The following is a 24,768-nucleotide window of genomic DNA, read 5'->3' as shown; positions in this document are numbered from 1 at the left end:
TTATAGGGCAATGTGCCCCAGGGAGTGTGAGCTCAAGAAACAATTTGGTGGCATGCTCATTTTCTGTGGAATACAACTAATCCAGAACAGCTTGACCTTGGAGCCCAGAGGACTCAACTTGATGAAGAGCTTAGTTGGAGCTGAAGTGGCAGAGACCAAATGAATCATATCAAGTGTGACCATTATGGGGCTGAAGATGATTCCTAATTAATCTTTGATCCTCTGAGGTATCACACTTCCCAAATCTATGTGTCCATAAGGGAGCCAATGAAAATATGAAAGTGGCAATTTACCTAATCCTTGGGCACCATGTCAGGCCATCTACTCATGAAGGCTGTCATTTTCCATTCTATACAAAAACTACTGTCTACCATTTTCTTAACCCAAGTGGAATAATGAGGGCAAACTAAGTAATTTAAAAATCTTCCTATGGTTACTGTTTTACTAGCAGCATATTTACTCTTTAAGGAGTTCCTCAAGATGTCCTGTTTTAGGACCTGTTTTTTCTGATTTTGAGATCTTGAGAAAGGCTAACAAACTGACCGCAGTTAAATACATCCTATAAGCAGTGTTTCATGCTAGACCTTAAGAATTAATGGTATAAAGCATTTTATTGCTTCTCTTTTATTCTTGTAGTCTGATGTCCTGTGAATCTGAAAACTCTCTTCTCCATTGTTCTTTTGAACAGGCATGTCCAGACATCCTCCAGCTCCTGAGATCCCTACCTTTTACCCCCTGTCTCCAGGTGGTGTTGGACAGATTACCCCACCTCTTGGCTGGTAAGATCCTTCCTGCAGCCTTCAGTCAGTCGTTTGAGCATGTGCTCTCTTCTTTCCATTCATGGAAATTAGCTTTATGAATGATAACATTTGTGGAGTTGAAGAAATTTCACATCAACAAGCAAGGTGCTAACTTTATTTCATTTCAATTTGAAGGATTAAAAAATATATAGACTTTGAAATGGATTGAATCCCTTTGCTAATATGTGTAGAAAATGACTGTAGCATTTATTTTGAGGCTTATAGTCTTACGGATTCAATTTGTGGCTTTGGGCATTTGCTATGCCTATACACAGGGCTCAGTTTGGTTCTTCTTGTTTACTTTTTTACGAACAACTTATTTTTGAAACAAACTTAGACACATTGGATATCAGTCTTTGCTTATAAAATGAGCAAGTGAGGGAAATGGCAACTCAAAATTCAAAAATACAAAAGCCTCTTTTGGATGTTAATAAAGTAAGCACCAGTTTGAGTTCGGACAAGTGAAAAACTGATGTTTGGGCTTCCTTTCTTCAGAATCCAGACACTCATTGTTTTGTTGTTTATATCTAGAAAAATTCTTACTGCTGTTTTCAAAATTCTTTAAATTATAAAGGTAAAGGAAAGGAAATGTATTTTTGGAAGGAAGACTTTTACATAGTGCAGCCTATTTTTCTCGTGTTATTGTTAGCACACAGCGTGCGCCCATCCCACTCCCATTTCTTCTCCATCCTTCCCTCCCCACTGCTCACTCCATGGAAACACTGCTTCAACTTGAGCAGAGGAACCCTCTCTTTTCTTTATCTGACCTTACGTCCTCAAAGCCCCCTATCACTCCCCCAGTCCTTACCTTGACTTCCTTATGTTATCTCTTCTTCAGCAAGAAGGGGTCATCCTGTCTTGGAAATTCCAGCTGTCTGACTGTCTGTCTGTCTGTCTCTCTCTCTCTAGCACTAAATCTCCCAGTCAACTGTTTGAGTTTAATTGATTATGCATACACTTTCAAACCTACATCAATTATTGTGTCTGAACTTAACGACTTAGGGGCAGGAATCCTGTGTTGAGTGGCAGCTGGAAATAAAGACTGTGTAAATGAGAAATGTGAGATGTAGGGAAAAACAGAGATGGGATTCTCAGAGTGGAGAGGGAATAATTCCAGTGAATTGGTCTTTTATTTCTTGACTATAGAATAGGTATATGAAGGGGTGGGGGAGTGCAGTGTTTTTAAAATATTTGTTCATTTAAAAAAATAAAATAAAATATTTGTTCATTTTTATATAAATTTCTCCCCTCTTTCCTTCCCTGAAGTTCTCAAAGATTTCTGAAAGGAGTATTTCACCATTCTCATGGTTCTGTTCTATTCAGTAAACATATTATATGTCTTATTTTGTTCAAAGCGTTAGTGGGATCGGGAGAGAGGAAGGGGTAAAAAGGTAATTCATGGACTGGTTTGCTTTTCAAGTTGAGGGTGGGAGATTTTCTTCAAGGTAAATGGTGCTTGGGTTGGGTGGAGGGTAAGAAGGGAAGCTTCGGTAACTGAAGAAATGCTGTGCTCTGTAATGAGCCCCATGGGGTTCTTTTTGAATACCTCCCTCTTCTCCCCTCATCAAACTCTTATTGCTGGTTGGTAACTCATGTTTTGTCATTGATGGGTTCCTTTCTTCTGTGACCTCAGGCAAGGTCAGCCTGTATATCCCATCACGGGTGGATTCAGGCAACCCTACCCATCCTCACTGTCAGTCGACACTTCCATGTCCAGGTAGGTGGAGGTGGAAACTGGGCACCCCAGGACAAGTTGCTCCTCTTGCGCTTGCATTTCGTGCACCTCTGCTTGCCTCTCGGTCGGCTAGGAGGGTGCATACCTCAGCCCCGCGTCTGTCTGTGCAGTGTGCCTGGCTCCCACACTAGGTGTCGCAGAGATTCCTGGGTAGGAGCCAAACGCTGCACCCCCCAGCACCAGCCACACCCCTGGGGAGACGGTGCAGCAACACCTGGGAAACTGTGCATCTGAAAGAACTCCCTGCCACCTGACTGTGGGATGTGAAACGACCTGAAAGCAGACATTCTAAGAAGAGCTTCTTTGATTCAAAATATGCTGGGAGTGGGGTAGCAGCGGGGAGAAAGACTGGTCTGGTCTGAGTTCTGTAATTTGCTTTCTTTGAGGAAAGTTGTAACCATTTAATGCGACAGTGTCCGAAAATGCCCAGATAGTCAAGAACCTTCCTGGACCAAGGCTGTCCGAAGAGAAAGAACGGTGCTTACTGGCTGTCAGGCCATGCGGGGTGTGTGTCCTAGTGTGTGAATCAGGCCCTGTGTGGACATGTTGTAGTTCAAGCGAAGCTCTGTGAGGTCTGCCATGCCACACTGCTCTGTGTACTGCTTTTGCTTCTGGAAAGGATGGCGTCTGTGCTCGATGTACACACACATTCGTTGTGCATCATCTGTTTGTCCCATGTGGCTTGTTCAGGGGAGCTAGCATCATTGTGCTGGAAGTTAAACTACTGGGCTAGTAATTGGTTGGGAATCTTCACTTTTGATTATTTGGTATGAAATTCACAATTTCTGTGGTGAATTTCAGCTTTTTAAAAAATCATTATTTGCTCAGCAAATTGCAAATGTAGTCGGTTGGAGGAGATAAAATTAATATCCTTCCCCCCCAAATGTATTTTCACACCTTTTAACGTTGCGAGAACTCTCTGGTGACAGGATTTCCCCCCATGCAAAGAACAGCATCATGTGTCTTTGCAAATGGTACATGTAGCAGAGCATCACTGCTTAATCAAAATATTTGTATTTTTCCCATGCCTCCTTAATGTTTAAAAATTTGTTTCTGATCCAAGCAGAGTTCCTTCTTTGCTTCCCAGATGCAGAGATTAATCATGCTGCTGCGATAAAAGACCTGAGAACACTGTTCTTGTTGAATTAGATATTCACCTTAAAACAGTTGGAAAAGCCGGGCACCTAGTTGGCCCAGTTGGTAGAGCATGCAGAGCTTGATCGCAGGGTCTCGAGTTCTCAGGTCGTTGTGTGTGGAGCCTGCAAGTCAATCAGTCAATCCATTTGAAACACACAAATTTCTAAAGCTATTAAAATTTATCCAAAGCATTTATTTTTATTTTTATTTTTTTCTTGCATGGCAGTTGCCCTTCTTTGCACTGTATGGTGGGGGACAGTTTAAGATTTTTTAAATGCTCTACCAAGTGTACTTGGGAGAAAAGCCTTTAGCATGTGCAGTTTTTACCTGATGGCGAACTGTACCCTTCCCTTAATTTTATTATCTGTTTTTCATAAGACTAGATCTCTCAAATAGTACTTTCTTTCCGTATAGAAGATTATTTTAGAAGAAGCTGATGGCAGCTTTATTAAATTAGGGACTGAAAATAAACTTCCTGCGCCTTATTTTCTCAGTTGTTCTCTCCAGATATCAATAAAGAAGCCAGCCATTTGAGAAGACTTAATTTGACAGTTTGCTTAGGCAGAGATATTTTAATGTGGTGTCTTCAGCTTTCATTTAAAAATCATTTAAAAAGCTAAATCTTAATAAAGTATGTTTCCAGTAATTACTGAAATTCTTCTCTGAAAACTGCTTTGCAAGAAAATTGACTCTTTTTTTTTTTTAAACCTATGCTCTAGAGTCCTCCCAGGAAAAATGTCTGATTCTGTTAGTTTGGGAAAAAATTCTGTTATACAAGGAATAAGTATAAATGTTTCCACTTGAATACAGAGAGAAATTAATTATTGGCCCACTCTGATTCATAGTTATTTCTCCGATGTATAAAGGTGTGTTTTCACTTTCAGCCAATAGCAGTTAGTGGATTGTTTAAGAATTCTGCCTCCTTTTTGCTGCAACAGCCACTAGTACATATTTTCCTTTCTTTCCTTCTTTCAGGTTTTCCCATCACATGATTCCTGGTCCTCCTGGTCCCCACACAACTGGCATCCCTCATCCAGCTATTGTAACACCTCAGGTCAAACAGGAGCACCCCCACACTGACAGCGACTTAATGCACGTGTGAGTACGCCTCTGGTTTCACCTGTGAGCACCTGAACAGACTGAGGACTTAAACACAGCTTCTGCTTGCTGTTGTTGAACACTTCCTCCCTCTCTTTTATTACGAAAATCAGTGTGTCTCTGCCTTGATAGTACTGCCCCTGAGGACTTTAAGCAGCTTGATTCTCACTGCACTGATTTTAAGATTGGAATGAAGCATGGACCTCAAAAAATCAAGGGACCTGCACCAAAACGGAGCAATCTTCCAAGTGTGGGAATTGAATAATCTTGAGCTGTTTAGCAGTTCACTGCCAGGTTTTAATTGGGTTCTGATTGTTGCACCCGATGGTACCGGAGGGAAGTAGACGGGACGGCTCCCTGCATTTCCTTCTGGACATGCACTTAACCATGCTTTAGGCTTCAAAAGCACAGAATTCAAGGGAAAGGGGCAGACCAAGCCCAGAATCCCCTATCAGGCCAGGCTTTTCTCAGGATGTTATACCAGGACTAAATTTCCTAAAGAGATCAGTAATTGAATTCCTTAATCTAGGGTCTGTAGACGGGGGCAGGAGGATGGGGTCGCAGCGGGCATCGGTGCAGAAAACCCCAGCACATGCAGGCAAAGCCAACATGCACTTGCTTAGGGGAGAGTTTCATTAGGTTCTCAGAGGGACCCTTGACGGAAGAAGCTCAGAACATCAGTTCTGAAAGAGGAATAACCACCCATACTTTGTGTTCAGCTTTTCTTGAGGTGACCAAGGAGCACAGGCTCAGGCCCATTTGGCGTCAAACACTTGCATAGCTATAGGTCAACTTTGTCAGACCAAAGGATCTTTGCTCCTCCTGAGTTGTTTTTCTGACCCGATGCTCTTCTGGGTGCTTGTAGAGCTCTTAGAGGATTGTCCCCGGCCTGAGTTTTTGTCTGGTGACATGAGCGATGCTCTGCTTCCCCTGTCTCTCCCTCCCCACCCCCTTACCATCCCAACCACCTTTTAGGAAGCCTCAGCATGAACAGAGAAAGGAACAGGAGCCAAAAAGACCTCACATTAAGAAGCCTCTGAATGCTTTTATGTTATACATGAAAGAAATGAGAGCGAATGTCGTCGCTGAGTGTACCTTAAAAGAAAGCGCAGCAATCAACCAGATTCTTGGCAGAAGGGTAAGTAGTAGGGTGGGATGGAAATGTTTATGACGACCTTGGACTGTCTTGTTAAAGGTGGTCATAGAATGCATTTGTATAATCACAGCCACTTTGGGAAGTAACAGAAGATAGGATAATAATCTTTAGGGGGATTAAACGATAGAATGCATGGTTAACAGTTTAGATTGTACCTAGCACATAGAAAACCTCCTGTAAATGTTAACTGTTTTCCCTGTTATCTTTTATTGGGTGTCTTTATGTGCCAGGTACTCTGGTAGGCATTAGATAATAACTGCTGAATAAAATAGATCGGGTCCTTGTCTTCATGGAGCTTAATGTCTTCTGAGAGGATACAGATGCTAGACAGAGAATTACCTGGTGTATAATTAAAACTGTGAGAAATGCTGTGAATGTCAAGAGTAAGATTCTATGAGAAAGAATAATAGGGAGCTAGGGAAGTGCCCCTCTAGGAAGATGGTATTAAAGCTGAGACCTGAGTAAGGAGTAGAAATTAACCGCATGACTAGTGGTGGGAGGTGGGCCCTCCCCAGATGGAGTGATAGGTGTGTGCATTCATGTCTGAAGCAAGAAAGCACTTGGCCCACATAGGGAACTATAGGAAGGCCTTGCAGTACCAGCCACGCTTCTGGAAACACCCAGGCAAACACAGGGGGCCACCCCTCCCGAGACAGAAGTAGATCTGCTCTACTCAGAAGCTTTAAGGAAGAATTTATATGGGTCAGAGAAGTTCTTTATTCTAGAAAAATTGCTCTCTGGGTCTTAAAGTGTATATAGGTGCATGGTTTCTGCCTTGCCCCTTTTCTGTTCATTCTTTCTTTAACTCATGCCAAGATACTTTTCAGATCACCTGCTGTATAGCAGGCTCTAGGCTACAACCAGGACAGACACTCTTGAGATTTCTTTATCCATCCACCAGCCCAGAGGCTATTAAGTCTTTCCAGGAGCTTTTCTTGGGATAGAAATGGTTTTAAAATATCGGATATCTGAGGAGTGGTGGAAAAAATTGGAGTCTTTCTAATATTACATTATAATTTTAGAAATGCTTCATTTTAATTGTTGATGCTCTTCATATGTGTGTGATAGTTACTTCAGTTATGAACTCCTATATTTGTTTTTGCAACCTCTCAAGGAATTCATGATTCGTTAATGAACATTTAGGTGAGGAAGGCCTAACAGTCTTTGTAAAACTTAGATGATTGTGTTTTAGCTGTTGTTGTGGTTAATTTTTACCATGTTTGATACAAACCTAATAAATTTCAGCATTCATAATGGAAGACATGCAGGAGATTACCAGGCCATGTGAACAGATGGGGGGCAGCAAGCTTTCTTGTATTATCGATTCCTGTTGGATAGAATAAAAATGCAGTTATTTCCAATCTGCAGGACACCAGAGTTTCAGGGGTAGGGTGTGGTGGCAGATTATAGCTCTCTTGGTGCCCCATGTCAAATACTCTCCCTCCCTGTGGATTCTTAAACACGTAATAACAATAATTACAGTGATTTCCCAAGCCAGAGCATAGCAGATAAATGATTCCCATCATCTTTGAGGAACTTCACCTTAAAAGCTTAAAGGCTGATGACCATTCCCCCTGACCCTTTAAAGAAACCAGAGGGAAAGAAGGGTTGATGTTCTTTTTTCAGTTTATATAAAACTCTTAGCTTTTTTCCATTTTTGAGTTAAAAGTCCCCTGACCCTCCAGTGGGAATTATTTTCTTGCTCAAGAGAGTAGGTAGGGATATAATACAGAGGTATGCTTCCTATTTTTAATGCACGTTTCCAACAGTTGCTACTTTCTCAGCTCCCATAACGATCCCCAGATCAGAGCGTGTGTCCTAAAAGATGGTTCTCATTTGGGATCTCTCTCTGTCTTTGATTTGGACACCTGTTTCTATTTATAGGTCTCTGAGATCTTTGATTAAGATCAGGTTTTCTATCCTTTTCATAACTCCCCTCTGGCCGGGTAGTCCTTGCTAGTTCTTTAAAGATCCTGCTTTAAAATCATGAAGTTTTATACACTGGCATAATTAGAATTTTTAAAATTAGAACTTAAATTCATTCTGGAACATTTTTAATTTTTGATTTTATTCATCTGTACTGTATCTCTAAAAAGAAATGTTCAGTCACATAAATTTAAGTTTTCTTCTTTGTGTTTGTAAATAATAATAGCACAAATCTTATTTTCAAAGAAGCCTTTTCAGAACTTCCAGGCTGTTAAGCAAAGTCTATTTGTTGCAAATTTATTGTCAGATTTTTTTTTTTTGACTCTATACATTTTCCAAATTTAAATTGGTAGTTTCTCAACTTGGGAAATGCTGACAATGAAATCAGATTTTTTTTTCAATAATTCAGTTTTTTCACAAGCAAAAGAAAGATAAGTGTTTTTAGCCCATTGTGTTTCAGAAATTCCTATAAAGAAAGATCATCTCTCTAATTTGTACTAGACTTTTTGTTTTCATTTACAAGGCTTTAATACCGTTTTACCTACTGTTTTACTCTGGTAAATGATCTTTTATTTGTGGGAAGATTTGGGGCATTAGAAATATCAGGGAACTAAGAGCAATTGAAAATTCAAGTAAATAGTTTGTGGCCTATTTTTTTCTTTTTTCTCCTTGCATTTGCTCAGTTTTGTTAGCTGGAATCGTTTTGTCAACCTAAATGTCCCATTTTAAGTAAAAAATAACCGGTGTTTCGGTAAAAGACCTAATCTCTATCTGTATTTTGAGAGATATGTTTTATAAAACTTACTCCAGGTTTTCTCAGCAAGTTACAAAGCTGCCAGAAACTATGTAAAATTATACCGATTTATGTTGCATTAGTTTAAGAGAGCTCTGACTTGTCAAATGAATAAACAAATTTATAAAAGTTATAATTTTACTTTTTTTTTCTTTTTGTCTTGTCTCTCCATTTGGTAACATTTTGCCTCTTGCCAATCAGGTTTAGCTCCAGGACTGTATAAATATTAATGATCAGTCTTTTCTTAGAAACAAAACAAAACCCCAAACAGACAATCAACGTGGATCTTTTCCACGGTGTGCAGTTTGTTTTCCACCCTGTAGGTCTCTAGTACTGGGTCAATGTTCCAGATTTAGGAAGGCCTGGGCTTGGCAGAAGCCTGGTTTAAACTCGAAGTTCCGCCCCACACATGCTTCCTTCTTAGGCTTGATTTTACTAATTGTGTTCACCCTGCCGGTACAAAGAACTCTGTCTCAGGTAACTTATTTGGGGTTTTTTTTTCCTGCCACCTCCCCAGTGTCTGCCCCCCCCCCCCCACACCATTTTTTAAAGGAAAAGCCAATTACCTGATTTGCCTTCGGGTTCGGACCCAAGTCCTGCTGTGTGTGTCCTGCTTCTTAACTACTTGACACTGTACTTCTAAAGCGATTGAAAAAGAAGCCATCTGTCCTATCCCAACACAGAGGCCCAGCCGTTCTGGGGTTTCTGGAGGAACTGAATCCGCTGCTGGGCCCTTGGGCACCACGCAATGGGAAGCTGGAGTGGGAGGGTGGGGTGTGGCAGAAGGTGCTCCAGTGTTCTTGAGGTCAGATCCCTGATCCTGGAACAAACACGAGGCCAGGGGTTTTCTTGAGGAATGCTGCCTAGCCCTACCCCAGGAGCCTCCTCCAGGAGCACTCTTCTCTCTCATGGCCTCTCTCTCCCTCATCTGTCCTTTCCCTACCCCAGTTCAGCCACACCTTTCTTTTCTTTGTCCTTGTTTTTTAAAACTAGGACAGGGAAATTAAAATCACTTAGGGCAGCTGAATGAGAAGGAATGCTTAGCACCATGGAGCTGAGGCTAGCCGGAGTGGGAAGCGGGAGCTGAGCCGTAGTGTGCGTGCCTGCGGCGTGGGTCAGGTCTGCCCTCCCGTGGCTGCACCTCCCTGCCATCCTCTCTGGCTAGCTGGTCCCCCAGTCCAGCTGGTTCTCCTGGAAGTTTGGTGCTAGGGGAGATCCTAGCACCAGAGAAGTGGGGAAAAGACTTGAAAACCATCTGCTAGGGCACCTAAAGTGAGTGGTGTGCAAACATATGCAAAGCAATGTGCACATGTAAGCTGCTTAAATTCCTGAATGGATGCCTTGCATACATAAGCTATTTTGCTGTATATGATACATAATTATGTCTGTTATCAGAAGGGAAATGGAAAGTTGGCAGGGTATCAGGCATTTCATTCTCCAGGTTAGATACTACAATCTCAGGTGCTAGATGGCAAAATAAATCTAGATAGCACTCCTTGCTTTCCAGCAGAAGGAAGCCAAACACCATAGCCGTAAGGAGCGCACGTGTGACTGGACAGTGTTGTCAGCGTCCTTCCGCTAGACTAGGTAGTATGAGGAGGGGCAATGGGATGGAGGCAGACTGACCTGAGGTCTTAGGAAGAAGGTCTCAGACTCTCTATATGACAGATGTGCATAATCCTTGTAAGGTGAAGATGCATCTGCGTGGAAAAGACATCTGGACATGATCACATTTTGCATAAATAAATGGTACTTGGTTTCAAATACCAGAATATAGTACAGACTGAAAAAGCACTAAGTCAGGTGTTGAGGTTCATCAGTGAAAGTTCTTTCTAATTTATACTGGAAAAGAGGAAGGGTGGGGGACAGATCATATTACTTTGGATATTTAATTGCCTTTGATGTGTTTCATGCGATCTGGGAGAACAGAATAGAGACCAAAGTTTGCGTTTCACTCTCGCAGCCAGACTCCCAAGTGGACTTCTGCAGCACTTGCTCTTCTGCCATCTAAAAATAAATCAGAGTTTCAGTGCTTAATATTTTCATCCTTTAATGTTTGAAACGTGAAATCTATAATATCATTGCTCTTTTGCCTACTTTGATTTGTTTTCCTTCTTCTTTTTGTTTTAGTGGCATGCCCTCTCCCGTGAAGAGCAGGCTAAATATTATGAATTAGCACGGAAGGAACGACAGCTACATATGCAGCTCTATCCAGGCTGGTCTGCAAGAGACAATTATGTAAGCTCCTTCTGCATACCAACAGTTCTCTACCTTCACTCATTCTTGCTTTCTGGGTTTGTTTGTTTGTTTTTTTTAAGATTTTATTAATTTGACAGTGAGTGAGTGAGAGAGAGAGACCTGCACAAGCAGGGGGAGCAGCAGGCAGAGGGAGTGGGAGAAGCAGGCTCCCTGCTGAGCAGGGAGCTTGAAGCAGGGAGCTTGATGCAGAGCTCGATCCCAGGACTCTGGGATCATGACCTGGGCCAAAAGCAGACACTTAATGGACTGAGCCACCCAGGCGCCTCTCTTTCTGTTATTTTTGTGATGAAAATGTGTTTTAGAGTACATTATTCCCCCCCCACCTCATTCACTGGGGACACATTTCAGAAACCCCAGTAGATTCCTGAAACCACCAATAGTACTGAACCTCTATGTACTATGTGTTTTCCTGTTCATATATACCTATGATAAAGTTTTTATAAAGGAGACATAGTAAGCAATTGACAATAATATAGAACAAAAACATAACAACATACTGTACTAAAAGTTATGTCAATGTAGTCTGTCTCCCTCAAAATATCTTACTGTACTGTCCTCACCTCTCCCTTGTGATGATGTGAAATGATAACATGAGACATGAAGTAAGATGACTGATGTAGGCATTGTGAAGTTGTATTAGCCTTCTCTTGGCCTGCTGACGCCATGTTAGGAGGAGGATTGTCTGCTTCCAGACCTTGGTTGACCAGGGTCAACTGAAACTGTGGAAAGCTTTGAGCTGTCATAGCTTTTTACCCTTTGGTTATATAATACTCTTTTAAGGCAAAACTTAATCCAAAAAATCCACTAAAATGTTGGTGAAAAATAATTTTTTAAAAAAGCCTGTAATCTCAGGGTGCCTGGATGGCGCAGTCAGTTAAGCAGCCAACTGTTGATTTTATGGTCTCAGGATCATGGGATCAAGCCCTGCCTTGGGCCCTGCACTGAGCAGAGACTCTGCTTGAGATTCTCCCTCTCCTCCATCTGCCCTATTACCCTGCTCATGTCGCTCTCTGTCTCTCTCTGTAAAAGAAATGCCCTTTTTTTTTTTTTTTTTTAAGATTTTATTTATTTATCTGACAGAGATCACAAGTAGGCAGAGAGGCAGGTATAGAGGAGAAAGCAGGCTCCTTTTTCTGGGGCACCTGAGTGGCTCAGTGGGCTAAGCCTCTGCCTTCGGCTCAGGTTATGATCTCAGGGTCTTGGGATCGAGCCCCACATTGGGCTCTCTGCTCAGCATCTTCCCCCTCTCTCTCTGCCTCCCTCTCTGCCTACTTGTGATCTCTTTCTGTCAAATAAGTAAATAAAATTTTTTTTTAAAAAAAGCATTTTTCTGTTTAGCATAGTGTTTCTATGTATAGATTTTAATGGCTTTATTATTTTCAATGATTGTCACAATTAACCATTTTTTCCTATTTATTAGACAACTAAATTACTATTTTTTTTTTTTACAATTGGAAATCTATAATGAAGCTATCTATACATAACAGGTTTTTTTTTCTGTGTTTACAGCTATTATTTCTGTAGGATAGATTCACAATAGTGGAATTGTTGAGTTAAAGGATATAAACATTATAAAGACTCTTTGATACTTACTGTCAAATTTCTTTCCAGAAGGATCTAATTCTTTTTCTTTTTAATATGTTATGTTAGTCACCAGATATTATCTAATTCTTAAGAAAGTATGTATTCAAGTGACTGTTTTGTCACAGACTAATTAAAGCTGGACTTAAAAATTTTTTTGTTTCATATTACTGTACCTTGATGTCTAGTATATGTTTTATTCAGATGGAGTAAGTATTATATTTTTTAAGTTGTACTAATTGGCCAGAAATACCCCGTTTATCAGGCCCGTTATTTTATTAATTTAGAATTTGTAGATTTTACTAATGTGGTCTTGATACAGCAAAGACTATTACTGAGAAAGTATGTTATAAATTATATATTTCAGTTTTATATTTTATTAAAGGGAATAATTTTGAATATTTAAGTTCCTAATTTAAAATTTTTGAAGATCATTTTCAGTGTTCCATGTGCACCTGGCATTAGAAAAGCCAGTTAGGACAGCCTTAATATTACGTAGAATTGTCCCTTTTCAAAAGGGTGAGGCTGAAACCATTAATATATAATTTAATGTGTGACCACTGCTGTAGATGGTCCTGTGGGGCCCCATGTCTGAGGTCAGACATCCCATATAACGGGACACCAGGACTTTTGGCACACATTTGTTTCCTGTAATGTGCTCCGACGAACGTCACCGCTGCTCGGGATCTGAAGCTTAAGCTTTGGCTACAGCTTTGCCACAGGAAGGAAGAGTCGTGGGCTTGCCACAGAGGAACAGCAGCTCCTCGGACTCTCCTGAGCTCTTGTTGGGTTGTTTTAATAAGTACCATATGCCTGTTGTCAAGAACTGTCTTAAATGTTTTCTGTGATATTTTCTAATCCTTACAGTAATTTAGGGTCATGAATAGTGTTATTGCATCTTAATGCAATATGGGGGAAATGAAGGGGTCAGACAGGTTGAGTCATTAGTCCAAGGCCACGTAGTGGCTAAATTGCAGTTATACCCTGGTCTCCCTGACTCTGAAAATCTATGCAGTATTCCTTCTCCGCAGGAGACTAGCACAGTCTTTCCAGCGCCTTCTTAAGGCGACTGCTCTAATTCAAGAGTTTTCTCCCCTGAGCTGTGCTTCTGTTCTCTGGGCAACAATTAGCATCTTTCTGGACAGATTTTACCCATGGAAGAACTATGCTGTGCTGTGGATTTGTATAGATTTAGCATTGCTTGCTGCACATCTTTGAGGGAAGTTTCTGTTCTGAATCTTAGGTAAAGGATAAAATTTTTAAAAAGAGATAAACACATATTCTGTCCCTCTCTCCTTTTCTCCATGTGGGGAGATGAGAAGAAAGTAGTTTTGAAAAAGCCAGTATAATGTGAATTTACCTTTAAAGATGTTCTTCTGCAGAATTTTTAAAGGAAATTGTTTGGCATAACTTGATTGTGGGATTCCCCTGGAATGAATGGAAAACCCGGCTTTGTTACATACTATTTTTATAACAATAAATATAAGCCTATTAATTACCAAGGCAAACAGAAGTCGATCAAGAGATAGTGCTTTAGCTAAAGAGATTACTTTTTTTAAGATTTTATTTATTTATGTATTTGACAGAGATCACAAGTAGGCAGAGAGGCAGGCAGAGGGGGATAGGGGGGGAAGCAGGCTCCCCGCTGAGCAGGGAGCCCGATGTGGGGCTTGATCCCAGAACCCTGGGATCGTGACCCGAGCTGAAGGCAGAGGCTTTAACCCACTGAGCCACCCAGGTGCTCCTAAAGAGATTATTCTTAAAATAGCAGCATAGGAATGGAGTCTAAACAAGATGCATGCCTTGTATCTTAGCAGTTAGTGTCCTTATCCTCATATTAAATATATCAATTTTTAATATTAAAATGCTCTATTCTGTGGCAACATAGATTTTATAACTTCAGTACTTATCATTTTTATTTTTTGTAACTTTTATAACCAAAGTTTTCATAAATCAACAGTACACATATTTTCTTAGGTAAGATCAACCAGATATTTGTATTGTTAGAGTTGGTGTTTTTTTTTTTTTTAAGATTTTTATTTATTTATTTGAGAGAGAGACAGTGAGAGAGAGCATGAGCGAGGAAAAGATCAGAGGGAGAAGCAGACTCCCCATGGAGCTGGGAGCCCAATGTGGGACTCGATCCCGGGACTCCGTGATCATGACCTGGGCTGAAGGCAGGAGTCCAACCAACTGAGCCACCCTGGCGTCCCTGTTAGAGTTTTTTAAATTTAATGCTTAATATCCCCAGTATTATATATCATTTTAATGAAGAATATTTTTATATTAACCACATGCAAATGAGTTTTTTGTAGAAGCTGACATCAGAACATCCAAACTACTTAGGTCTTTTTTGTCTGCATAAAATGTTGGTTCTCTTGAAACGGTGGTTCATACTGAGACTCTAATACAGGTCATTTCACAAAGGCACTAGTGGTCTGACACCTCAGGCCATGGTTGGGTACACTGGGCCTGCACAAAGCAGCAGAGATGTGCTGAGACCCTCAGATGGTGCTCTTTGGAGCCAAGAGCCCTGTGGGGAGGGCCTGAGGGACCCGGCCTGCTGCAGCCTCTGGAAGGGGCTGGGTTCTGACAGTGAGGGCCACCTGAGGGAGGGGTGGGGACAGACCAGACCAGGGTAGATTGGAGGTGAGCAGGGCTGACACGATTCCTGGAAGAGCTGGCACTTGACATGAGTGTTGAAGGGTAAATGGGAGCCCGGAGGAGAGAGTGAGAAGTTCCTGACACATGAAACAACCTCATAGTATCTTCTGAAAACCACAGTTCTGCCATTTGCAAGGAAAATAGGGGAAGCCCTTGAGAAGCATTCTTCTCATTCTTGCTCTGCTTCTGTCTGCTCCCCTCCTCCCAGAGTGCTTTTAATAACAGCGTTAAAGTCAACTCCATTATTTTTGATAGGCCATTTCCCAGAGGCATGAATCTCTGCTGTTTCCGAGGATAGTTTGAGTCAAGCTCCCCAAGCTTTAAAGCTTCAGTGGTCAGGCCACGGGACATGTAGAGAAACTATCCTGAGGTGCATAAAAACACAGACTTTTATACATTCACACAGGATATGCAGTGTAATCTTACAGTTTTATGTAGTTAATGTGATTATCACAGCAGACAGAAGCTAGAACTATTGGATGTGATGTGTGTTCTGTATAGTTCTGTGAAAATACCATCCTAATCCTGGGTGGCCATTTACTGTACACAGAAACTGAATATGTACTGTGTCTCTTCCCAATTATAATTACTTTTTAGGGGAAATTATGAAGAAAAACAGAACATTAGAATACCATAAATGGGACTTAAAGTTGTAAATCTGTGAGGGTGATTTCAAGATGTATTTAAGATTGCAGGAGTATTTGTGTTATTGTGTCTATTTTAGGATACAAGGTCCAAATTCGCCAGAAGTATCTTTGAAATCACTGTTCATTTCCTCAGGTTCAGTCTTACCTTTGTGCCGCTATCCTTGATGATGTCATGCCTGTGCCATGGGGGCTAAGGGTCTTCACCTAAAATCGTGAATTTTTAATGACATGGTGGAATTGAGAGGAAGGGAGCTTTATCATGAACACTACCAGAAGTGGGTTCCGAGTGTGGCAGTTGATAACAGAACACCTCCGTAAGTGGGCTTGGCTTGAGTGGGCATCTGTGGTCACAGGCCTAGGACAACACTACCGTAGTGTGTACGTGGGAGACCACTTCCATTGTCAGTTTTGATAGTAAAATACGAAGCAGGGGAGTCAAAGGTCACAAAGAGGGAAGAATTTCTCTCTTTTGCTGTTTCTAGGTGTAGATGGTCAATTAAAGAGTGAGAATGAGGCACTTCTGTCTCTTTGTTGCCTGTCTGCCTTTTGTACCGTTGTGTCCCTTCATGCCTGTGATCACAGCCCAGTCTCTAACGTGACCGTGTGTCCATCTCCTTCCAGGGTAAGAAGAAGAAGAGGAAGAGAGAGAAGCTCCAGGAATCGACGTCAGGTAGGCATACCATGTGACCTCCCAGCCCGCTCTCCTGCGTGCAACAAACACCTTCTAAAGCAGTCTGTATCTTCTGCACCTGTAACCCGTGGTTTTCTAAACTCTGCTTTCCTTCCTGACAGTCTTTAAAAATGTCTAAAAGACCTTTCTTTTAAATGTGACTGTGTGAAGGTACGTCTGAGCGCTCCTTCCCCAAACCCTGTCCCCAGAATCCTGGTTGTTGACTGCAGTAGCCTGTGTCTCGTTGTTGCTGTCGTTGTCTCTGTCCTGACACTTCTGCTGAGCTTCTGTCTCCACAGCCCCTCACAGTGACAGCATCTGTTCTGATTTTGTAGTACACTACTTGATGTGTCCCCGAGAATCTTTTCTGTGGTTTGGGTTTTCTGAAATTACAAAACATGACAACAGTTTCCTGGACGTTAATTCAAGGCATCAACCAGTGAGGTCCTGTTTATTACTTTTTCTTTCGTTAAAAGGCAGGCCACTACTTGTACTGCACAAATAAAAACGGCTGGTATAAGAACCACAAAAAGTAAAGCAAATGAGTCCACATGATGTTGTAGCTACTACGTATTTGGAATGTACAAAAAACCGCTTCAATAAAAATTTGTTAAAGACACAATTTTCTGCAGGTACAGGTCCAAGAATGACAGCTGCCTACATCTGAAACATGGTAAGAATGATTCTCTGGTCCTCCTGCTGACGTTAGTTATAAACAAAGGCAACTTGCTTGTGAACCTCCTTGCTCGCGCTGATGCATTCAACACTGCTCCTTTAAAAAGGAAACTCCATCAAAATCCAATTAGTGCTTTTAAAAAATCGGATGGTTTTTATACCGGCTATTTTTTTGTAATATAGTTGTGTGTTTCTCTTTTCTTTTCTTCCTTCCCCTCTTGCCCCTTTAATCTTTCTTCTTTCCCCTAACTCTTCTCAGCTGTTCCTTACTGACCAATGGCAAATCTGCCTGCGGAAGGACAAAAAACAACAAAACCACCAAGGCCTCTTACTTACTCTGCAAGCCCAGGGCTGTGTGTGAGGCGCCCAGACCCATTCCAGCCCAGGACTCAGAAGGGCTTGCTCTAGAGACTTCTTTTCAGTGGAGATGATATGTAGATACTTAAAAGTAATCTACTTCTAGTGAGAAAGAGGAGCTTTATGTACTTTTTCTATTATTTAAAAATATGGCATGGAGACTTGATTAACTGTATTCTGCAATCAGGCTCTTTTCTTTACTGGTGAGCATTGCTGGATCCCAGTCAAGTATTCATAGGTGATGTTTAGTTGTTTTTGTTTTACTGTAGTGACCATATTTTTGACCAACTGGCCACCAGCCCTGGTGGGAACCTGGCTTTGTAAATTGACTTAGTTATGCTGAGCTTTGAATTCATATACATTGACATGTTTTCCAGTGACAACCTGCTCCCTAAGGAGCTACCTTCAGTTCTGCTCCCTCTCCAGCTGCCCACATCGAGGTTCCGTCGGGTCTGTCCTCATGGCCTGTGTTGGTTGAGTCCTTCCTCTCATCATGGCCCCCGCCCCCACTTTACTGTCTGTCTGGATTACTGGAATAGCCTTTGGATAATTTTCCCACCTCCAGCTACTTTTCTGCCAATCCAGCCTCCATGTTGCTCCAAGAGGGATTTGCTAAAACACAGTGCTTTTTATTGTCTGGAAGATAAAGTGCAAACCAGCTAGTGTGGTTCTTTCTACCTGTACCCTCTCTTGGCCTCTCCCTTTGGTCTCTCTTCCTCGCCTCCATCCTAGCCATCAAGAGTCCTGGGCTCAGTCCAAACAAGATTATTAGCAGTTCCCCTCACATACCGCCGCTGCCGCACATGCTGTCCCTTGATTGCAAAGCTCCCTTCCTCTTCCGAGGAAGGAAGGGTGGGTATGCAGTGTTTATGAGAAGAGCCCTTCAGATCATTGGGTTCTTGGCTAGAACCACATGACCCCCACTTAATATTTTAGAACTCCATTTTGGTGCTGAAATTTCAATGGACTTTCCCAGAGAAGCTTATTGACATTTTGGTACCAGATAGATAGGAATTTCCAATCAGCTGTTTGCCTGGGTCGTCTCCTCGAGCTATTTATTCACTGTCCACTTTTCTCAACTGTGAAATGGGAGTAATACCCACCGCCAGTGGTTGTTCATGTACCTTATATGCCTGCCTTCTTCCCTCCATCGCTCACTGAGACCTAACCCAGTTGCCCTCTCCTCTGTGAAACGTTCCTGATCTTGAGTCCGATTCCCCAGGTTCTTCAAAATGCCATCATTGTAGTTTTATGATATCAAAACTCCTCTAAGCTGAGGGGTAGCCTTTTCTCTGAAAAGAGGATCTTCCCTTCATACAGATGACCAAGTAAGATACCTGAAAACTGGTATCACAGACGATATCCATGTTTTAAAAAAAGAGAATGCAAAAATCAAATGCAAAAAGCATGTGTACATACTTGCTACTAGAATTACCTCTACTATGACACAGGGCCTGCAACTGTCCCCTCTGGGTCCCTAATGACCCAGCTGGGAAGCCAGATCAGAAAAGGTCCTCCATTAATAGCCACTAAATGGAATTAAAGAATGTTGTCCTTTTAATTACTGAACACTTAGGTATGGGCAGCAGCCGTTCCATGCTCTGCTTCTCAGTGGACAACCCTCCCAAGTACAGTGTCCTGAGGACCTACGGTCACTCCAAAATCTTTAACACTATTTCTGTCAAAAATCATGCAGAAACAGGTTTCTATACAGTTTGGTATTTGGTTTTGTGTCCTTAATCAACATTATGTAGTATTTTAGACAAGATTAGGCAAAGTGTATTTTGTCCTAGTGTATCTCAGACATCTTGTAATGTCACAGCTGTCACTGTGCTTTCTTGTCACTTATTTTTTTCTAGAAGTGAAGGTGCTCCTTCTACCCTATCCCAGAAAGACAAAGTGCCTCCCCTGTGTACCCACCTCTGCCCCAGTCTCAGCAGCTGCTTTGGCTTGCTGGTGTCCTTCACGTTATCAGAGTCTGTAGTGTTGTTCTTGTTGCCGTTGCTGGGCTGATCCTGCAGCTTTTGAAGCCACTGGCCTCCTTTCAGAGAGCAGCACTGCCAGCCAGTTGATAAGAACTGCAGGGAGGAGCTCCTGATTTGCATTCATAAAAATTGTAGTAAATTAAGAATGATACTGTTCCTGCCATCACCACTCCCCTTTGTTCTGGGAATTCAGAAACTTCTGTACGTAAGGTGGTAGTTGACTTGTTTCCTCAGTGGTCAGCACTTAGCGAGCTGGTTAGCGAGTGGTTACGAGCACCTCTAACAGATGCCAGACAGCGTCGTAAGACCTGGAAGATAGTGCTGAGCGAGGCTCTCGCAGTGCTTACGTGGCTGAGGGCAGTTACTGCATTAACAGGACAGTATGAGCGCGGTCATAAAAATAAAACAGGGACTGACTAGGGGGTCTGCTTTAGGTGGGGTGGTCAGGAAAGGCTCTTCTGAGAAGGTGAAAGCTGGTTATCCCTGAAAAATGGAGGGTATTGTGTGTGTGATTCTGGAATAGAGCAGTGGCAGAGAAATGAAAGACGTGGGGAGCCGAACATTGCTCTGTGGAAAGGGCTTAGACTGGGAAGAGGCCACCCAGGCTCTGGAATGCCCCTCCTACCCTCCCCAACCATGTGAGGCCTGGGGGTAAGTCCTTAAAAGCCGGGAGACCTGGGTTCCTCCCTGGGTCCTGAGGCCTCTGGGCTCCCAGCTATCCGGGGCCTCCCAGCTGCCAGATCTGTTTAGCTCTGCCATGGTCTGCACTGCCTCCCAGTGTCGTCGAAGTGACTTGGGTCTCTTGTATTTACTGATTTGTAGTCCTTGTTCTCTGAGTGGTTCTGTCAAAGTAGCAGTCTGATCTGGAAAATAACATGTAGACAGTGTGGCTGTTTTTCAGTTCTGTGTAGGTTACCTCCTGCCTTGCTGCCTCTCCCCCGCGGGCGCCTCAGAAACACTCCCTCTAGTTTGGGGGTTGGATTCCCCACTAACGTGAGCCTCTGGAGCCTCGTTTGCCAGACTACAGCCACACAAGTGCTGGCTTCCCAGTCGGAACAAGCAAAGCCCAGATCAGATGTTCGATTAGAGCTAATCCTGCCAACAATGAGGAGTTAAATCTCCCAAGACTGGTTTTCGGTCTGGAGGGAAGGTGCTGAGCATTAGCTAAGTCTCCTCCTCCGTGAGGCAGAGCTGCTGGAACCTCATGCCCAGGAGGGGAACATCCTGTGACTTCGGCATGCAGAGATTTTGTGAGAGGGTTTCTTTATCTAGCTACACAATGAAACTTAACATTATCTTGCTGTCCTGTTGCATTAGCTCTTTGAGCTCAGGTGGCCACGCGTGTCTCACCAAGGCTAGAGAATTCCCATTCTTCTGAACTAGTGCAGGACTAGTTACAGTAAGGAAAATACCCCCCACTTAATACGGAAAGGCTCTCCTCAGTGAACAGAAACACACTCCCCAAAACTTGCATTTCTCTTCTTACAAGATACATGTTTCATCTGATGCTTTCATTTTCTGGTGGGAAATATCACTGCAGGTGCCCCATTGCGGGCCGACGTAGAAACTAGCCCGTGAGCAGTTCCTCATACACCCAGCGTGTCCCTGTATTTCCATGTGTTTCTACTTCCAGGCTTTATAAACACACCCACTCTGGTGAAATCCAGTTGAAACAAATGAGTATCAACCGAGTCTCGGTGCTCTTCAACAACTTTTAGGATAATTGGAAATGGGCTCCATGAATGACATTCTTCCAGGTTAGAGGTTAGACATTCCCAAGCTGTGTAGTTTTTCAAAAAAGCCAGATTCATCCTTAGCTTTTAGGAGTAACTTGTCACTTGTCAGAATGCTGGAAGCCCAGCGCCCTGGGGAAGGAGTCTGCACACATTCTCTGTGTGCACCTGGAAGGCCACTATTGTAAATGCTATCACTTCTTTGTTCTTCAGACATCGCGAGGACCACTGGCAAGGCAGGGACTGCACTAGGCAGTGGGGATACTTGCTAAATGGACTCTTTCCATGGACTCTTCCTGGAGGAGCTTTCAATTTAAGAAGGTGAAGACCTAAAAATAAGTAATTATAAAAACATTTTATGCTATAAAGGAGAGGGATGCCTTATGCTAAAATAGAATAAGAAGTATCTAAATCAGAGTGAGTCAAGGAAGGCTTCCTGGAGTAAGTAACCATTGAGCTGTCTGGTCATGAGGGGAATTCTTGGGTTTGACACAACAGTGATCGCGTTGCCGGGAGTTTCCAGTGTTTCCATACAAGTTTATTTGGAGAATGTAACATCTCAAGCATTTGTCGGAAGTCCAAGATTCTCATCAAATACTGAACTTCCCTTTCTTCCTGACTTAATCAAGATTCCTAAGGAGTTAAAGAAGCAAAGAATTTGCATTTTTGAAAAGGCTGGAGAGAACTATCACTCCCAAGTTTACCAACTTAAAAACCTAAATGGCTTATTAACATTTACTTTAACAAAACAAATACAAACATCCCATCTTAAAATCACATAGACTGAAAAGACATTTTTTTTATGATACCTCAGCATACTTGATTATATAACATCAGTGAGCTAGCTGAAGAGAAAGAACCAGCTATCTAGAATAGAAACACACAGAGATACACACAGGCACCCATATGTAAACATACTTGCAAAACATAGCTTTTTGACTTTGGTGTAATCTCTACCTTGCATAATTGACAAACTGAGAAAACTCTGTTTCTTACTTCCGCCTTATATCCCTGGGGACAAGAGGTGTGTGGAAGAGGTAATTTCTAGTGCCGTAGACAATATAGCAGTTGACTGTGCAGCGCTTGGATTTACGTCTTCTAAAAACTCTAACTTTCCATTGGTGGGTGATGTTGGGGAGCCTGGTGAGCTGTTAATGGAGGCCTGGGGACCTGAGGCCGCAGGGGCTTACCCAGCCTCCCTACAGAGCTCAGCGTGGGGCTGGAGGCCCCTTCAGGACTGGCCATGGGGCTGAGGCCTGAAGAAGGTCTTCCAGAGCCTGTGCCTTCCTGGAGTCGGGGAGCGGTCTGTGTTTAGTGGTCTCGTTGAGAAAAAGTTTTTGATGCTTGTCCTGGTGAGTTTGCCCCTTCTGCCTCATCTTTGCTCTGAGTTCTGTGCCCCAAGAGCAGATATAGTCATTAGGAATCAGTAAGCCTCCAGGAATTTTTCTGGTTGACCCGTCAGTTAGAAAGCAAAGCCAAGCCCTTACAAAATAAGAAGGTCAGAAACAGAGGAATCTTAGCCTCGTCCAGTTTCAAAGTAAAAATTAAGGCTTTGAAAATGGGAAAGTGAAAAAAATGACACCCTGCCTTCCATTTTTGATCTTTTTGTCACGTGCTTGGCAGTAAGTCTGTTAAGCACTTAGAATTGTCACTGAACAAGCAGGAGACGTGCTGGGGCTCTGAGGAAGTTAGCCAAAGGCCTGGAGTCGAAGGGCCATCAGATGGAGAGGACCCCTGTGGACAGAGCAGCAGCGGCAGACATGGCTGTGCTGCCTCCCATCGGGCACCAGGGGCTACCCTGCTCACGTGGGCCCAGTGCTCCCCTGCAGTAGGCCCGGCTGGCGAGGGGCAGCAGGCGAGAGCAGAGAGGAGCCTCCTGCCTGGGATCTTGCCAAGTGGCTGCTGGTATGACATTTGATGTGGCATCTGTCATGTCACGGTTGGCAGGCTGCTCTCCTAGAAGATGGAGATCTTGGCGGGCTGGAGAGGCTCCCGAATGACGCCTTCTCTGTCTGAGGCAGCAGCCTTCTTGTGACTTCCTTCCTTATATGTTTGTCTACAAATTCCTGCTAAACTTGTCACAAGTTCGTAGAAACCTTGTAGAGGAGTCACAAGGCAATGACACTTGATTACGATGTCTCTTACTAGGAACTCTGTAATAATAACATTCAGGAAGGAAAATCCAGACGTTTGGCAGGAGGGGCAGGCTTGAGCACACTGTCCTGAAGGGAGAGATGGCCGCATCATGACACTGTGTGGCTGGACTCTGCTGTGTTGAATGTAGGTTTTCCAATTCTGACCATTCTCTAGGACACTTTATACTGACTCATATGATGGAAGCCTTTGATGGCAAGAAGAGACAGTCCATGCTGGAATAAGGAGAATGGGGAAGTCCACTGCAAGGATGCAGGAGCATCTTGTGGGAGCCAAGACAGCAGTGCATGTGGCCCAGGGAGAGGACTAGAAGAGGGCCTGTTCTTACATCTGTCCCCCAGAACTGCTTCCTCCTCCCTTCTGTAGATTGACTTCCTCAGTTCTTTGATCCACATGTCCAGAACTCCCAAGCTTTCACATTGTTCGCATCCGTGTCCCAAAGAGATGATTCCAATTCCAGGGGAGGGACTCCGCTAAGCCCAGCGCGGGTCACACTTCGGCCTTAACCCATCATCAGCTGTAGCCACACGGGAGGGGCACGTTGGGGCACATTGTTCTCATCACGGCTGTACTGGAGTTGGGACAGTCCAGAGGGGAGTTAGGCAGCAACCCCACATGTGTCTCCTACCGCTCACTGGGAAGCAGCTGGCTGGGGTCTGCCAGAGCAGCAGACAGGGTGATCGTCTCTCGCCAACCCTGCCCAAGTGAAGGCACAGGTGAGAGCTTTTAGAAATCTCTCCTGTGCTGCAGCATCCTTTCTGTCTCCTCTCCCCTCTTTCATGGTCAGGAGAGCTAGAATCGTGTTGAAGTTGCCTGGGGAAACAAACAGGGAACGGGACCCTCGGCTACCAAGGTTGGTCACATGCCATTAGCAAATAATAGGAGAGGAAGAGGCTCCTTTAAACCCTCTTGAGACCTGGAATATTTAGTATTATTCATGAAAGAGTGTGCAATTGAATTAAGATCAATGCACTTAAGAATAGTTTATAGAACAAGAAAATTATTTTGGACAAATTTGGTTTAAAAAGAATGGTTTTCTCAATGAGCCATCTGGAACTGTTGAAGAAATGAGCCTTCTGGGTAATGGTTTCCCAGAGAACTCCGGGTTTACTACTTTAAGTATGAAAACATGTAATTTGTTTAACTCTTGAGTGCAACCTCAATCTCTTTCAACAGAGTACATGAAAATTAAGTATTTCTTAATACTCTCTGCTGTTATTTTACAGAGCACGTAGTGTATGCTAACAAGGAATGGGTGCTGTTTGCTACTGTGCTAAGTGATCGCAAGTAAGGTGGGATTTTAAGAAATCTGCTCTTCATAATTTACACGTCTTGGTCATCGGGGACTCTGTGGTCCCCTACAGTAATAGGTTCCTCTGGTCTGTTGTGTAGATTCAG

The 24,768-nt window shown here is 42.9% G+C and overlaps 1 protein-coding gene and 1 long non-coding RNA gene across 8 annotated transcripts in view; one reads left to right on the top strand and one right to left on the bottom strand.

Moving 5' to 3' along the window:
- Window positions 1–24,768, top strand: part of LEF1 (lymphoid enhancer binding factor 1) — a 122,402-nt gene that overhangs the window by 91,469 nt on the left and 6,165 nt on the right. The window contains exons 5-11 of one of the 4 annotated variants that reach the window (XM_059377047.1): window positions 689–779; window positions 2,434–2,517; window positions 4,648–4,770; window positions 5,746–5,908; window positions 10,776–10,883; window positions 16,418–16,466; window positions 17,099–17,139. In XM_059377047.1, coding sequence (XP_059233030.1) covers window positions 689–779; window positions 2,434–2,517; window positions 4,648–4,770; window positions 5,746–5,908; window positions 10,776–10,883; window positions 16,418–16,466; window positions 17,099–17,133 — 653 coding nt within the window. In that variant the 3' untranslated portion in view covers window positions 17,134–17,139. The remainder of the gene's footprint in view (window positions 1–688; window positions 780–2,433; window positions 2,518–4,647; window positions 4,771–5,745; window positions 5,909–10,775; window positions 10,884–16,417; window positions 16,467–17,098; window positions 17,140–24,768) is intronic. The other 3 variants (XM_059377040.1, XM_059377062.1, XM_059377055.1) reach the window with 3 other exon arrangements.
- Window positions 1–24,768, bottom strand: part of LOC132002025 (uncharacterized) — a 31,978-nt gene that overhangs the window by 2,254 nt on the left and 4,956 nt on the right. Inside the window, exons 2-7 of one of the 4 annotated variants that reach the window (XR_009399753.1) lie at window positions 13,846–13,913; window positions 10,525–10,652; window positions 10,272–10,345; window positions 9,212–9,465; window positions 7,158–7,253; window positions 3,693–3,794 (exon numbers count right to left, since the gene is read on the bottom strand). This is a non-coding gene — a long non-coding RNA (uncharacterized LOC132002025). Of the gene's footprint in view, window positions 1–3,692; window positions 3,795–5,915; window positions 7,254–9,211; window positions 9,466–10,271; window positions 10,346–10,524; window positions 10,653–13,845; window positions 13,914–15,941; window positions 16,395–24,768 lie in introns of those variants that run through there. The other 3 variants (XR_009399754.1, XR_009399755.1, XR_009399752.1) reach the window with 3 other exon arrangements.

This window comes from Mustela nigripes, chromosome 1 (assembly GCF_022355385.1).
Source record: "Mustela nigripes isolate SB6536 chromosome 1, MUSNIG.SB6536, whole genome shotgun sequence".
Classification (NCBI taxonomy): domain Eukaryota; kingdom Metazoa; phylum Chordata; class Mammalia; order Carnivora; family Mustelidae; genus Mustela; species Mustela nigripes.
This window is presented reverse-complemented; position numbering and strand designations above follow the sequence as displayed.